At 44.1% G+C, this 14,348-nt stretch overlaps 1 protein-coding gene across 1 annotated transcript in view; it reads right to left on the bottom strand.

The window, feature by feature from the left end:
• Positions 1-14,348, bottom strand: part of LOC124779384 (ras-GEF domain-containing family member 1B-like) — a 318,387-nt gene that overhangs the window by 25,977 nt on the left and 278,062 nt on the right. Inside the window, exon 7 of the mRNA XM_047253708.1 lies at positions 6,978-7,129. Coding sequence (XP_047109664.1) covers positions 6,978-7,129 — 152 coding nt within the window. The remainder of the gene's footprint in view (positions 1-6,977; positions 7,130-14,348) is intronic.

Here is a 14,348-nt window from a genome sequence, read left to right as displayed (position 1 = left end):
TATATAACATAGAGTCAATTACAGTTGAGGTGATTCGGTGCAGCTATCAGGAATTATAGGAACTGCATGATTGGCATCAGCTGTACTAATTTATTATTTACAGCGACAAAAAAAAAATCGCAACTCCAAAACATAATGAATGTTCAGTAATGAAATTTCTGGAATACATTCGTCCAGATAACAAAATGTGTGTGAATTCCTAAGGGACCGACACTCACACCCAATGCCGACGGAAGACTCGAATCTCCGACGTGAGGGACCGCACGATTAGTGTCATGGCGCCCCAAACCGCGCGGCTACTCCTTGCGGCTAACATATTTAATTAACATTGCAAGATAACAGGTTAATGCCAGCGCGAGATTAGCCATTGTAAATGTGGAACGCTGGTACATTAACAACCGGCATAAACGTCAGAATGTTGAATTTAAGAACGCAATCGAGCATGCATTTTGTTGTAAAAGTGTGCGGTGTCCAGTTTTTCAGTTCCACGAGTGTTACACGTGGTCGGCCAATAAAGGGGCGGTTAATGCTGGCTGTGGATGACGCTGGAGTCGTCGTCCGAAGGTGTCCCTTTTGTGCTCAACTGGACACAGATCTGATGATCGAGCAGGCCAAGACAACATGTCGACACTCCGTAGAGCATGTTGGGTTATAACAGCGCTATGTGAGCGAGCTTACCCTGTTGGCAAACACCCCCTGTCACGCTGTTCATGAATGGTAGCACAACAGCTAGAACTGTCAGACTGGCGTACAAATTTGTAATGAGCACGCTTGGGGTAACCCCAGAGAGTGCTCCTGCTGTCATACGAAATCGCATCGTCAAACCATAACACTACGTGTAGGTCCAGTGTGTCTAACACACACACACACACGTTGATTGCACGCCCTGAATTCGCCTCCTCCTAACCAACACACAACCGTCACTGGCACCGAGGCAGAACCAGCTTTCATAAGAAAACACTACAGACCTCCACTGCCCTCCAGTCAGCTCTCAGTTGACACCACTAACGTCGCAAATGACTCTGGTCTGGGTTCGGTGGGCTCTACACAACGTCTGGCTCGGAGCTGTCCTTGAAGTAATCGATTTGTAACGGCTCGTGGTGCCAACTACCACTCAAACTGCTGTTGCAGTTGCAGTATGAAGTGTCAGGCCCGTACGCCGAACACGATGGTCTTCCCTTTCGGTAGTGCCCTCTGCTCGTCCGGAACCCGGTTTCCCTGCCACCGTACATTCTCAAGAACACCGCTGTCAGCAGTCATGTAAAATGGCTAAATTCCTGCCAAGTCCTTTTGCAGTACCTGAGAAGGAAAATTCGGCTTTTCGTAACCCTATTACACCTCCAAACTCAGTGAGGTCTGAAAGGCATTCTTGACTAACAGCAACTCAGCACCCCCAAAGATAACCAACACCCATGACCGCTACAGCGTGTACTCCTATTTAAAGCAAACCTGATTTGCATTCTCAAATACGAATATCGAAAAATTTGTACAGATGTCATCTATCGGGTGTAGAAACAACCCTAGCAACTTTCATTTAAAGTCGCACAACTCCTTCATAGTCTTGCAATTTTATTCCGGGAGTGAACTTTGCACCAGTTTCCGTTTGTTTCTTTCCTAACTTTGAAGATAGTCGGTACGACCGAAAGCAACATAAAACAAATAATAAATTCCTACAGCTGATGGCAAACATGCAGTTCTTCAAATTAAAATGAATGTACAAATATAACAGAAAACAGAAAATGTGGCCAATAGCACAGTTTTATAGCAAGAACTCAGCAAGGAGCTGCATCTTGAACGAATATTATTAGGGCAATACTTGTTTTGTGGCTTCTAGCCACATCATCAGGTGCATATAAAAATTAAAACATGATAAACAACGTGGCAGAGAACACAGAAGGGCCTAACTTTATAGTTAAAACCATACTGTCCGTAAAGCGGGTTGTAATTCTATAGTCCCCGCCATGTTGTTTACCGTTGCTTAAATTTTATATGCGCCTGATAATGCGACCACGATGCCAGTAGTGCCTTAATAAAACTGGTTAAAGATACAGCTGTTCGTGGAGCTCTTGCTATAAAACATACAACAGCTGAGATGCCAGGATCAGAGAGTCGTTTGCTATAGCACAACCTAAGCTATAGGCCATATTAATATACAGTAAATAGTGTTCATAAACATCAAACACTTGCACAACTAATTTGAACTCAATTCTGTTACATAATATAGAAAGGGAGTAACCAGAATAGTGAAGTTTCAAACAGCAGAGTGTGGTGGACTACTACTCGGGAGCTGACTCTGAGAAGAATCCAAAAGAAACTGTCAAAGTAACATGATCTTGAAGTAACGGAAAACGTCTGACAAATTCTTGAGTGACTTGAAAAATGGGTAACAGAATAAAGGGCAGGACAGATTTTTCGTAATACTGAGGCCATTTTAAGAATGGTGGCATATAGGTTGATCTAAATAACCTCATGTTTCCTTATGATTGAAATTTCGGTCAAAGCTGACAGCAGCTGATCAGCAGCACTTGGTGATTCATAAATATAACTCTCTCCAGTGAAGAACAATTGTCCGATTATATGTCAGTGGACGTCTTTATCCTATCTTCGAACACTTTCAGAAGTCAAACTTGCAAGAAAATTGTTTTCACGTAGAAAAAGTGGAAAAAAAATGTTATACGGGGTGGTCAGAAACACTCTGAAAAGTTTGCCAGGGGAGGTTAGGTTGTCCTTATAAGTAATTGTTAAGAAAACAATTCGATACGTTGCGGCGTTTTCCAGTTATTCAGCACTGGAGTTAGCCAGTGAGGTCTTCACGCGCGCAAACTGCAGCAGCCTGGCCGAGGCGGTGTGACCAGACGTGTTCTTCGTTTGGTTTCCCTTAGAAACACTTCCGATAAAGGTGCATTTTAACTAGGAATGAGCGTTTCAACAAGAGGTAATTCACGGACCCACAGATGTCTGTGCATTAACGCAATTTATCGCGTGCAAGTGCTTGATTTTGCGCGCACAGCGACCTGACTGGCTAACTTCAGTGGTAGGTAACTATGAAACGGCGCAACGTATCGTATTCCTCAGCACAGTCTCCGCTGCAACAACCTTACAAGCAATACAGATTGGTTCTGATTATCCTGTATAGACGTCGGTCCGGAAACGCTCTGTTTCTAGGTTAGAGATCATTTCCTAACAGCTCTTCATTGTAAATTAATCATGTTAAACACGCAAGAAGAGAGAGTTCGAAATGCCCCGCCAGCAGGGACACGAGCATCAACTCGCCGGTCGTACTGGATTCCGCATGCTCTGATGTGTCCTAGCAGTACTGCGTGTGGTTCCGTAGCCTTCCACAATACGGTCACCAGGAGTCTCCGCACGTTGCACTGATGGTAGATAAGCAAGAGCTTCCAAACGACCGAAGAAGTAAAGGTCTAGGGGCCTTGACGTCCGGAAAACGTATACGCCAGGGCATTGGCACTCCCCTTTCTTTTGCATCGAGGATGGACTCTGATATTTACAATCGGGCGGGCGTCCACACCGAAGAACAGCTCCATCGCGCATGGCGTACACGTCCCGTCACACTGTTAGAGGTACTACTCCCAGCAGAGCCGGTACACTATTCTCAAAGGAACAAAGTAGGTTCCTCCGTAGAAGCTGTTGGAAAGTACATGACTCATTTGAGAGCTCTTGTTTATCGAACTCCGCTGCAAGATGTAGAGTCTTGGTGTCTGTACTGTTGAAGGCCGCCGAATCACGCGGTGTACCGTAGGCCTCTAGAAGAGCGTAGCGTTCCAGAGGATTGGAAAAGGGAACAGGTCATCCCCGTTCTCAAGAAGGGACGTCGAACAGATGTGCAGAACTATAGACCTATATCTCTAACGTCGATCAGTTGTACAATTTTGGAACACGTGTTATATTCGCGTATAATGACTTTTTTGGAGACTTGAAATCTACTCTGTAGGAATGGGATTCGAAAAAGACGATCGTGTGAAATCCGGCTCGCGCTATTCGTCCACGAGACTCAGAGGGCCACAGACATGGGTTCCCAGGTAGGTGCCATGTTTCTTGAATTCCGCAAGGCGTTTGATACAGTTCCCCACAGTCGTTAAATGAACAAAGTAAGAGCATATGGAATGTCAGACCAATTGTGTGATTGGATTGAGGGGTTTCTAGATAACAGAACGCAGCATGTCATTCTCAGTGGAGAGAAGTCTTCCAAAGTAAGAGTGATTTCAGGAGTGCCGCAGGGGAGTGTCATAGGACCGTTGCTATTCACAATGTATATAAATGACCTTGTGGATAACATCGGAAGACATCGGAACTTCACTGAGGCTTTTTGCGGATGATGCTGTAGTATATCGAGAGGTTGTAACAATGGAAAATTGTACTGAACTGAATTCTGAACTGAACTGAACTGAATTCTACAACGAATTGACGCATGGTGGAGGGAATGGCAACTGAATCTCAATGTAGACAAGTGTAAGGTGCTGCGAATACACAGAACGAAAGATACTTTATTATATAGCTACAATATAGCAGATCAGCAACTGGAAGCAGTCAATTCCATAAATTATCTGGGAATAGGCATTAGGAGTGATTTAAAATGGAATGAGCACATAAAATTAACCGTCGGTAAAGCAGATGCACGACTGAGATTCATTGGAAGAATTCTAAGGAAATGCAATCCGAAAACAAAGGAAGTAGATTACAGTACACTTGTTCGCCCACTGCTTGAATACTGCTCACAGGTGTGGCATCCGTAACAGATAGGGTTGATACAAGAGATAGAGAAGATCCAACGGAGAGCAGCGCGTTTCTTGACAGGATCGTTTAGTAATCGAGAAAGCGTTACGGAGATGATAGATAAACTCCAGTGGAAGACTCTGCAAGAGAGACGCTCAGTAGCTCGGTACGGGCTTTTGTTGTAGTTTAGAGAACATACCTTCACCGAGGAGTCAAGCAGTATATTGCTCCCTCCTACGTATATCTCGCGAAGAGACCATGAGAATAAAATCAGAGAGATTAGAGCCCAGACAGAGCCATACTGACAATCTTTCTTTCCACGAACAATACGAGACTGGAATAGAAGGGAGAACCGATAGAGGTACTCGAGGTACCCTCCGCCACACACCGTCAGGTCGCTTGCGGAGTATGGATGTAGATGTAGATGTAGAAATTCCGGGAAATGTCAGCGCACATCTCATTCAGTGCGACAGCTGGTTGATGCGTGCATCTAAGCTAGCGGAGCCATTTTGAACAGATCGTTTTTGGTCCCTTTTTCACATAATACACTCATGTTCAGAAAAAACAGAACAAATTGAACGACTAGAGATAGGACTTTCAAATTCACAAGACTTGTGCATTAGTATGTTCTGCAGAAATGATTAACATTTCAGTCACGTCCGTTCAGAATGTGTCCTGTTGCCTAGCAGGCACGGGTTTGCCATGGGCCCTGATAACTTGTTCAATGCGTCGTTTTCTTTCCTGTTCCACTTGAAAATACAGTGAGGGAAAAACGGCTGTCTACATACCCCAGTAGAGGCTCTAATTTCTCTTATCTTAGTAGTCCATACGCAAAATTTACGTTCGTGACAGTAGAAACGTTCTGCAGTCAGCATCAAATTTCGGTACTCTAAATTTTCTCAGTAGTAGTCTTACCTCCAACGAGTCTCACACGAGTTCGTGAGGCATTTCCGTAAGACTCACGCGTTGAACGAAAGTAGCAGCCCGCCTCTGAATTGACTCGATGTCTTCCTTTAGGCCGACCTGGTGACGATCTCAGACACTCGGGCAGGACTCAAGAATGGGTCGCACTAGTTTTCTATAGCGGTCTCCTTTATAGATGAACCCCACTTTCCAACATTTTCACAACAAACCGAAATCGACGATTCGCCTTCTCTTCTACCGTCCTTACGTGCTCATTCCATTTCATAATGTTTTTCAGCATTACACCTAGACATTTAATCGACATAACTGCATCAAGCACCACGCTACTAATGTTGTATTCGAACGTTATTGGATTGTTTTCCTATTCATCTGCATTAACTTACATTTTGACCTGGCTGCCATTCATCACACCAACTAGAAATTTTAAGTCATCTTGTATCCTCCTACAGTACACCACAGTGTCACTGGCAAAAAGCCGCACATTTCTGCTCACCTCGTCTGTTATATCATTTTAATACAAAGAATAAAGAACGGGAATGGAAGCAAATGGAGTTTCCTTTCATGAACAACTTTTAGTGTTATATAAACAATAACGTTCTCTAGTTACAGTAATAGCGCAAATTTGAACCTAGGGTTGAAAATTTATTACAATGGAGACCGATCACATGAAAAATAAAAGAGAAAGCTATATTAGCAACCAAATCATAGATTTAAATGATGCGCTTTTAAATTTAGATTAGTTGGTAATAATAATCTGAAGTGCAGTTTAAAAAAAATGAACCGAGTAGTAACGAAGGGGCCGGGAATGCTTTTGGTGAAACAAATAAAGATTATTAAAATGTGAAGCTTCTGGTATATGTAAAGCGATAAGTTTACAAAGTGTGTGTCACTGCTTTTGACTTATGCCAGTTAGACGTCGGCTTGTAGGACGGAAACTTTTCAAAGATTGAAGGTCGCTCATGCAACAGTGGAGAGATGTAGGGTGGGAATTACTTGGGGTGGTAAGAAAGCAAACAAATGGGCCAGAGGGCATAGTAAAATGGAAGAAATTGTTATGACCGCAATGAACGCGAAATAGAGATAGGCGGGACATGATAGATGGACCAACCACGTTCTTTGCTGCATTCCAATATTTAATACCGAGGCGAAGCCATAATGCAAAGTTGGTAGGTGATATCAGAAAACATGCCATGGTGACATGGAGACGCTTATAGCTGGCGACCGTAACGCATGGAATGATGTAGACGTGACCCTTATCTCAAATGTCTGGTAATGGCATGAAGGCAAGTTACACGACAGGTAAGAGTGGACTGACTTACCGTTTTCGGTGAGCACGGGACTGGCTTGCAGGAAGGTGATGACTTTGGTGTTCTTCTCGAACGGGCAGGACACCTGCTTCCACGTGATGAACTCCGTCACCTGCTTGGCCAGCTGCCAGAACTTCTCGAAGTTGATGTGCCCGTTTGGCAACCTGTGAGCGAGACAAGAAGTATATGTCACAACAATGCAAAGTGTAAACAAAACATAGCAATTATACGCAGTGAATGTCAGGAAACCTCTCTCTTGGAAATACCACTGCGATGTGAGCCTTGCGTAGAACACCGATTGAACTATACCTTCAGCGAGACAGTACATTCTTCGCAATAAGTCTTCTTACAGAGAAACAATACAACTCATCGTTCGCTGATATTCTTCTTTCAAAATCTGCCGAACCCCACGAACTTCTGGAGGTAAGGAGAGCTGCAACACTTGCCCCACTCCTCCTCATGCTCTTACAACAGCTTCTACTGTGAGGAAAGCTACGAGAGTGGGGTACCAGAATAGCCTGTGAACAAGTTCGTCTGCAAAATGCGTGCAGCTATGTTGCATTACATAAAATGATGCTGAATGTAGACTACGTTTTTATAAGATATACGATGCCGTAGATAAGTCGAAGATCCCAAGGATAGATTATTAAACGCCAAGGTGAAATCTAACAAACTGTAGGAACAGGAGAGTATTGCCGATAAATTGGGATAATTGTTTTTCTTATAGATGTGTCCACAGACCTGTTTTGTTTTCAATTTTATTCAAGTAAGACAGTTTTACTGAAGCCGTGACGTCTCTTAAAATGGAGGTAAACAAGAAGTTTGAACAGTCATATCAATTTCCACTATTGACAGAGTTACATACTGTGTCTGACCAATAGCACAGAAAAAGTCGCAGACTGATGTACAGGTATTAGCTATTTTAGAAAGGGCTGCACACGTAAGAAGTCATTCGACTGATGTCAAATGATTATCAGCTGACTCTTATGTCACGGGGTCATCCGAGATGCAACAACATCGCCATCCCTGCTAATTCACTCAATGGGCATCCAAAATGTTGAAAGCCGAGTGGTGTGCACCCCCTGACTGAAACGTCTATGGCTTCAGTGTCAAAGACAACCCATATGAGCTGGACAACGAAGTCTAACTGTTCACCACGCGCAACAGCTCTTTCAGCTTTTAAATATCATTTTGATGTGACGGGAAAGAAATCTAGCTTTCCCACCGGGACTGGGCGATGCATGAAACATTTTTGAGCAGTGTTTGTTTGGGCTGGATCCAGCTATACATTTAAAAACGAAACTGCAAATATATGCCGAAATAGGAGAAAATGGATCTGCCTACTCTTAGGCGGGACACCATATTTATACACGGCAAATAACGCCTGCACACCTGGAAAACTGTTTTCAAACGACGCGGTTGCGAACGGAGCGACGGAGAATGGTGGGCGGGGTCGGAAGGGGGGGAGGAGGAGTGTAAAGCCGGCCGGAGTGGCCGAGCGGTTCTAGGCGCTTCAGACTGGAACCGCGTGACCGCTACTGTCGCAGGTTCGAATCCTGCCTCGGGCATGGATGTGTGTGATGTCCTTAGGTTAGTTAGGTTTCAGTAGTTCTAAGTTCTAGGGGACTGATGACCTCAGCTGTTGAGTCCCAAGGTGCTCAGAGCCATTTGAACCATTTTTGGGTGTAAAGATGGAGATGCACGCCGAGAAACTTGCAGATCATACCGGCTGGTAAATATAGACACATGACTCTGCTCATAAATAAATGCAGTGCGATGCGTATATAGACGATAAAGTACGACAGCGTTTAATTACGTGACGACTTAAACTTCCTGGCACGTTAAAACTGGCTTTCACGGATAGTGCTCTTACCGACTGAGGTATCCAAGCACGGCTCATGACCCAGTGTCATAGCCTTATTTCCGCCATTATCTCTTCCTCTAACACCCAAACTTCACAGATGTTGTGCTGCATACCTTGCGAGAAAAGCACACCTGGAAGAAAGGATACTGAGAAGATTTGACTTAGCCATAGCCTAGGAGTGTGCAGGAGAGTTTCTCCGAAATTTGGAAGGTAGGAGAGGGATGTTCATGGAATTAATGCTCTGTGATCTAGTCGTGAGTCGTACTTGGACAGCTCAATCAGTAGAGCACTTGCACACAAAAAGGTAAATGTCCAAGGTTCCAGTCCCGGTCAGGCACACAGTTTTATTCTCCCAGGTAGTTTTAAATCAAACTCCTCTGCAGAGATGAAATTCATGCTGGTTACGGACTGATTGTTCGTTTCCAGAATGAGATTTTCACTCTGCAGCCGAGTGTGGGCTGATATGAAACTTCCTGGCAGATTAAAACTGTGTGCCAGACCGAGACTCAAAGTCGGGACCTTTGCCTTTCGCGGACAAGTGCTCTACCAACCGAGCTACCCAAGCACGACTAACGCCCCGTCCTCACAGCTTTACTTCTGCCAGTACCTCGTCTCCTACCTTCCAAAGTTTACAGAAGCTCTCCTGCGAACCTTGCAGAACTAGCACTCCTGAAAGAAAGGATATTGCGGAGACATGGCTTAGCCACAGCCTGGAGGATTTAGAGCACTTGCCCGCGAAAGGCAAAGGTCCCGAGTTCCAGTCTCGGTCTGGCACGCAGTTTTAATGTGATTGTTTGTTATTTGTCATCTGGTTTGGGCAGAGGCAGGAAGAATGATCTTAACGTATGCTCTAAGAGGAGACGTCATAGACTGCAGATCGATTCCTAGATCCCGCAGATGTCAGAAGATTGGGTAATTAGACTTCGAAAGAGATAATGTAAGTTTTACGTCAATACGCACTGCTGACGTAACCGTAATATATATAACATTTTTCCTCGGTGAAAAATCCATAGAACGTGTCAAGTATCTGAGTTCAAAGTCGCTGAGGATTTCAGCTGTTTGCAGAACGCAGTTCACCAATACCTGCCGCTCCTCTTGTTACCAATTTTTTTTTCCCCCAAGCGCTGACCAGCAGCACTGAAAGCTGCGCTCCGCGCAGCGAGGTCACATTAACAGTTTCGCGCGTAATTAATTTCCGTTGGGGCGACGCTGGCGCGCTGCAGCGGCTCCGCACGACTGGCGCCAGTCAGGATACCGTGACAAAGCGCTGGCGCACGCCAGCCAGCCAGCACGCGCCAGGCCGCCGTAATGAGCCGCCAGCACCGCTGCAACGGGCGCCGCCTCCGCCTCCGCCGCGCCGTGTTCTGTTTTGGCACAACTTTTCTCTGCTCGGCGGCACAAAGAGCGCCGCTTTCACGGCGGGCGCGCCGGCCGTTCTGCACTGAAAAGCGAACACACGTGTGTGGGTGTCTGTGTGTGTTTATGTGGCGTTTACTGGCGGCGCGTGTTGATTGCGGAACCTACTGCTCTCTTCATACTCTGCTCGTAATGAGAGGCGAACAGGTTTCACATACAATAAAACTTTACCTTTGTCCCTTTAAAATTACGCTAGTTGAGAGAAAAATTATACGGCTTACAAATATGCGGAAAATATTATAAAGTTCTAATAAAAACGTTCTTACATCTTCTACATCTACATCCATACTACGCAAGCTACCTGACGGTGTGTGGCGGAGGGTACCTTGAGTACCTCTATCCGTTCTCCCTTCTATTCCAGTCTCGTATTGTTCGTGGATAGAAGGATTGTCGGTATGCTTCTGTGTGGGTACTAATCTCTCTGATTTTATCCTCATGGTCTCTTCGCGAGATATACGTAGGAGGGAGCAATATACTGCTTGACCCCTCGGTGAAGGTATGTTCTCGAAACTTCAACAAAAGCCCGTACCGAGCTACTGAGCGTCTCTCCTGCAGAGTCTTTCACTGGAGTTTATCTATCATCTCCGTAACGCTTTCAAGATTACTAAAAGATCCTGTGACGAAGCGCGCTGCTCTCCGTTGGATCTTCTCTATCTCTTCTATCAACCCTATCTGGTACGGATCCCACACTGCTGAGCAGTATTCAAGCAGTGGGCGAACAAGTGTACTGTAACCTACTTCCTTTGTTTTCGGATTGCATTTCCTTAGGATTCTTCCAATGAATCTCAGACTGGCATCTGCTTTACCGATGATCAACTTTATGTCATCATCCCATTTTAAATCACTCCTAATGCGTACTCCCAGATAATTTATGGAATTAACTGCTTCCAGTTGCTGACCTGCTATATTGTAGCTAAATGATAAGGGATCTTGCTTTGTGTGTATTCGCAGCACATTACACTTGTCTACATTGAGATTCAATTGCCATTCCCTGCACCATGCGTCAATTCATTGCAGATCCTCCTGAATTTCAGTACAATTTTCCATTGTTACAACCTCTCGATATACCACAGCATCATCCGCAAATGCCTCAGTGAACTTCCGATATCATCCACAAGGTCATTTATGTATATTGTGAATAGCAACGGTCCTACGACACTCCCCTGCGGCACACCTGAAATCACTCTTACTTCGGAAGACTTCTCTCCATTGAGAATGACATGCTGCGTTCTGTTATCTAGGAACTCTTCAATCCAATCACGCAATTGGTCTGATAGTCCATATGCTCTTACTTTGTTCATTAAACGACTGTGGGGAACTGTATCTTCTTGCAAATTTGTGTATGTTCCAGCACAAATCTGCAGTTTTCAGTCGAGAACTTACTATAACCTCCTACAGTGCACATTGGTGTCATTTCGACCTCGCAAAAGGTGTTTCGATAAATAATGGAGCTCTAATGATGAAACTGTTCTTCGAAATGTACGTGGTTATTCGAAAACACTGACTCAGATTAATTAATCTGTATCTCATGAAATGGGTATGAATAATCTCTATATACAGATAGTAACAGGAAGTTTTAAAGTTTAAAAAGGCAGCTTATACACTGATGGGGAAAAAAATCGCAACACCAAAAGCTAATTAATGTAGAGTAATGAAGTGTGATTCTTAAATTTCTCCAGGCGTATTTTATGACGAAAAAAATCTCGGGTGAACAGCCTCGTATGAGTGTGCAACAGCGCACCTCATGATGGCAACGTGGTCGATTGCCGAAATATTGTGTCCTATGCACACTCATACCAGGCTGTTCATCCGAGATTTATTTCGTTAGAGTAACGAAATTTCGGGAATAAATTTGCCTAGGTAACACAGTTAAGTAATTAACATTGCAAGATCACAGATTAGCGTAAGCGGGAGATAAGCAACTGCAAGTGCAAAATGCTGATACATTAATAACGGGTGTAGCTGCCACAATGCAAATGTGCATGCATGCACAGGTACCAGACGTCAGTTTGTGCGTTTGAGTTCCATACCTGTTGCACTTGGTCGGTTAATACAGGGACGGTTAATGCTGATTCTGGATGAAGCTGGAATTGTCGTCCGATGTTGTCGCATATGTTTTCGATTGGTCACAGATCTGGTTATCGAGCAGGCCAAGGAAACATGTCGAAAGTGTAGAGCACGTCGAGTTACAGCAGCGGTACGTGGCGAACGTTATAATGTTCGGAAACATCCCCGGAAATGCTGTTCATGAATGCCTGCAGAGCAGATCACCAGACTGACGTACGAACTCGCAGTCAGGGTGAGCGGGATAGCCGGCCAGGGTGGCCGAGCGGTTCTAGACGCTACAGTCTGGAACCGCGCGACCGCTACGGTCGCAGGTTCGAATCCTGCCTCGCGCATGGATGTGTGTGACGACCTTAGGTTAGTTAGGTTTAAGTAGTTCTAAGTTCTAGGGGACTGATGACCTGAGAAGTTAAGTCCCAAAGTGCTCAGAGCCATTTGAACCATTTTTGACGTATTGCTGCAGTATTTGTAAAGTAATCAGACGTTTGAATCTGTTTCATATACTGGTGTTCGATTCTTCAGAGAATCTGGACTTTACTGTTTTTTTATAAGTAATTTAAGAAGTCACGTAATTTTCAATCCAGCTATACAATCAAATAATTGCAAACTTTTATAATCCAGTAAAAGAACAAACTTAGTCTATTTATTTCATAATTATTATTAAAATAATGCTGTTAAGTGAGTGAATGCTGGTATGATTGAATTTTTCTTCTACTTTCCCGATTGGGTTGCACAGGACAACACGAAATCAATATGTGTCGGCCTTCCTTTCAGCCTCATGCTCTTTTAGGCACCACGAGTGAATGTGTTTCTATTGCAGCGTTCACGTCTGTTGTTTGGTTCTTCTCTCTTCTCTGTAAATTTGGTGAGCTAGCTGCTTGTTTGTTCGAGTTGGGTCAAGTAATCTTATTTTTCAAGATTGCGACAGTCTGAGGGGTTACACTGTTTACGTCCATTCTTTCTACGTGTCCCGTGAGTGAATTTTTTCAATTTTTGACGAGTAACTTCTTCTGGATTTATTGTTCTCTCTCAACATCATTATCTGCTCCAGATTTCTGTTGTGTCTTATGCCGATTAGCAACAGGTAGCTAATAAAAAGTATAAAAAATATGCTGACCGGTGTACGTCCTCGTCTGCCGTAACTTTCGTCCACGAGGAACTAGAGCTCCATTTTTTTCTCCCTTTTCCTTCATAGTAGCGAGAGTAACATGTCTGCTACGCGAAGAAATTGCTGTAATCTGTAACAGTTAGTCCGATACCTCACCGTCATTTATATTGTTGGAGAAATATCTTATTTCAAGTGAAAGTCTCAGGGTTCTTAAAGACGCTATACTGCACATTAAGCAGCTCCGTATTACACGGAGTAAAGGGGTCACGAACGCACACATACACACAAATGCAGAACAAATTTTAATTTTATTTGCGCCCTGTCGTGTTTCGTCACTGCTGTGACATTGTCAGTCGGTCTTTCAATACGGATTTTACAACTAACGTTAATGTTTATTGGAACAATTACCGTTTTTGATTTCTATAATTTTCACCTTCTTTTAATTGCTGCTCCTATTTCGTCTTTTTATATCTCCTTTATATAGACCGTATAACGACAATACCAATACTACGTAGCAATTTGCGCTTGGAGGTAAATTGGTAAACTTCTCAAGTACGCAAATGCATAGCTTGAACAGTGCGGGACGCAGAAGTTCGAGAACGGTGGGTTCAAGTTTCTCCGGATTGTGTTTGCTGTCCTGCTTAGTTATGCAGCGTATTAGTCACCAGTGGAAGGGGTATGCACGGGCCGCGCCTAATGGCATTCCTGCTCACGCATTGCATCTTCCACGGTCCATTGTTCTCGTCATAATTGGTCAGTTGTGTGTGGCGCCAGTGCGGTAACGCTGTTGACGGCGTAGCCGCATGTACCAGCACACTACTATTCAAACGATCAATAAGCTGTTTGCATACGGCACAATTGATGTCGAGAGCAGAGCCTCTGTACGATTATTTGCTTAGGATCCCCAACACATATACACCGCATCACTTGA

Source organism: Schistocerca piceifrons, chromosome 1, assembly GCF_021461385.2.
Source record: "Schistocerca piceifrons isolate TAMUIC-IGC-003096 chromosome 1, iqSchPice1.1, whole genome shotgun sequence".
NCBI lineage: Eukaryota > Metazoa > Arthropoda > Insecta > Orthoptera > Acrididae > Schistocerca > Schistocerca piceifrons.
This window is presented reverse-complemented; position numbering and strand designations above follow the sequence as displayed.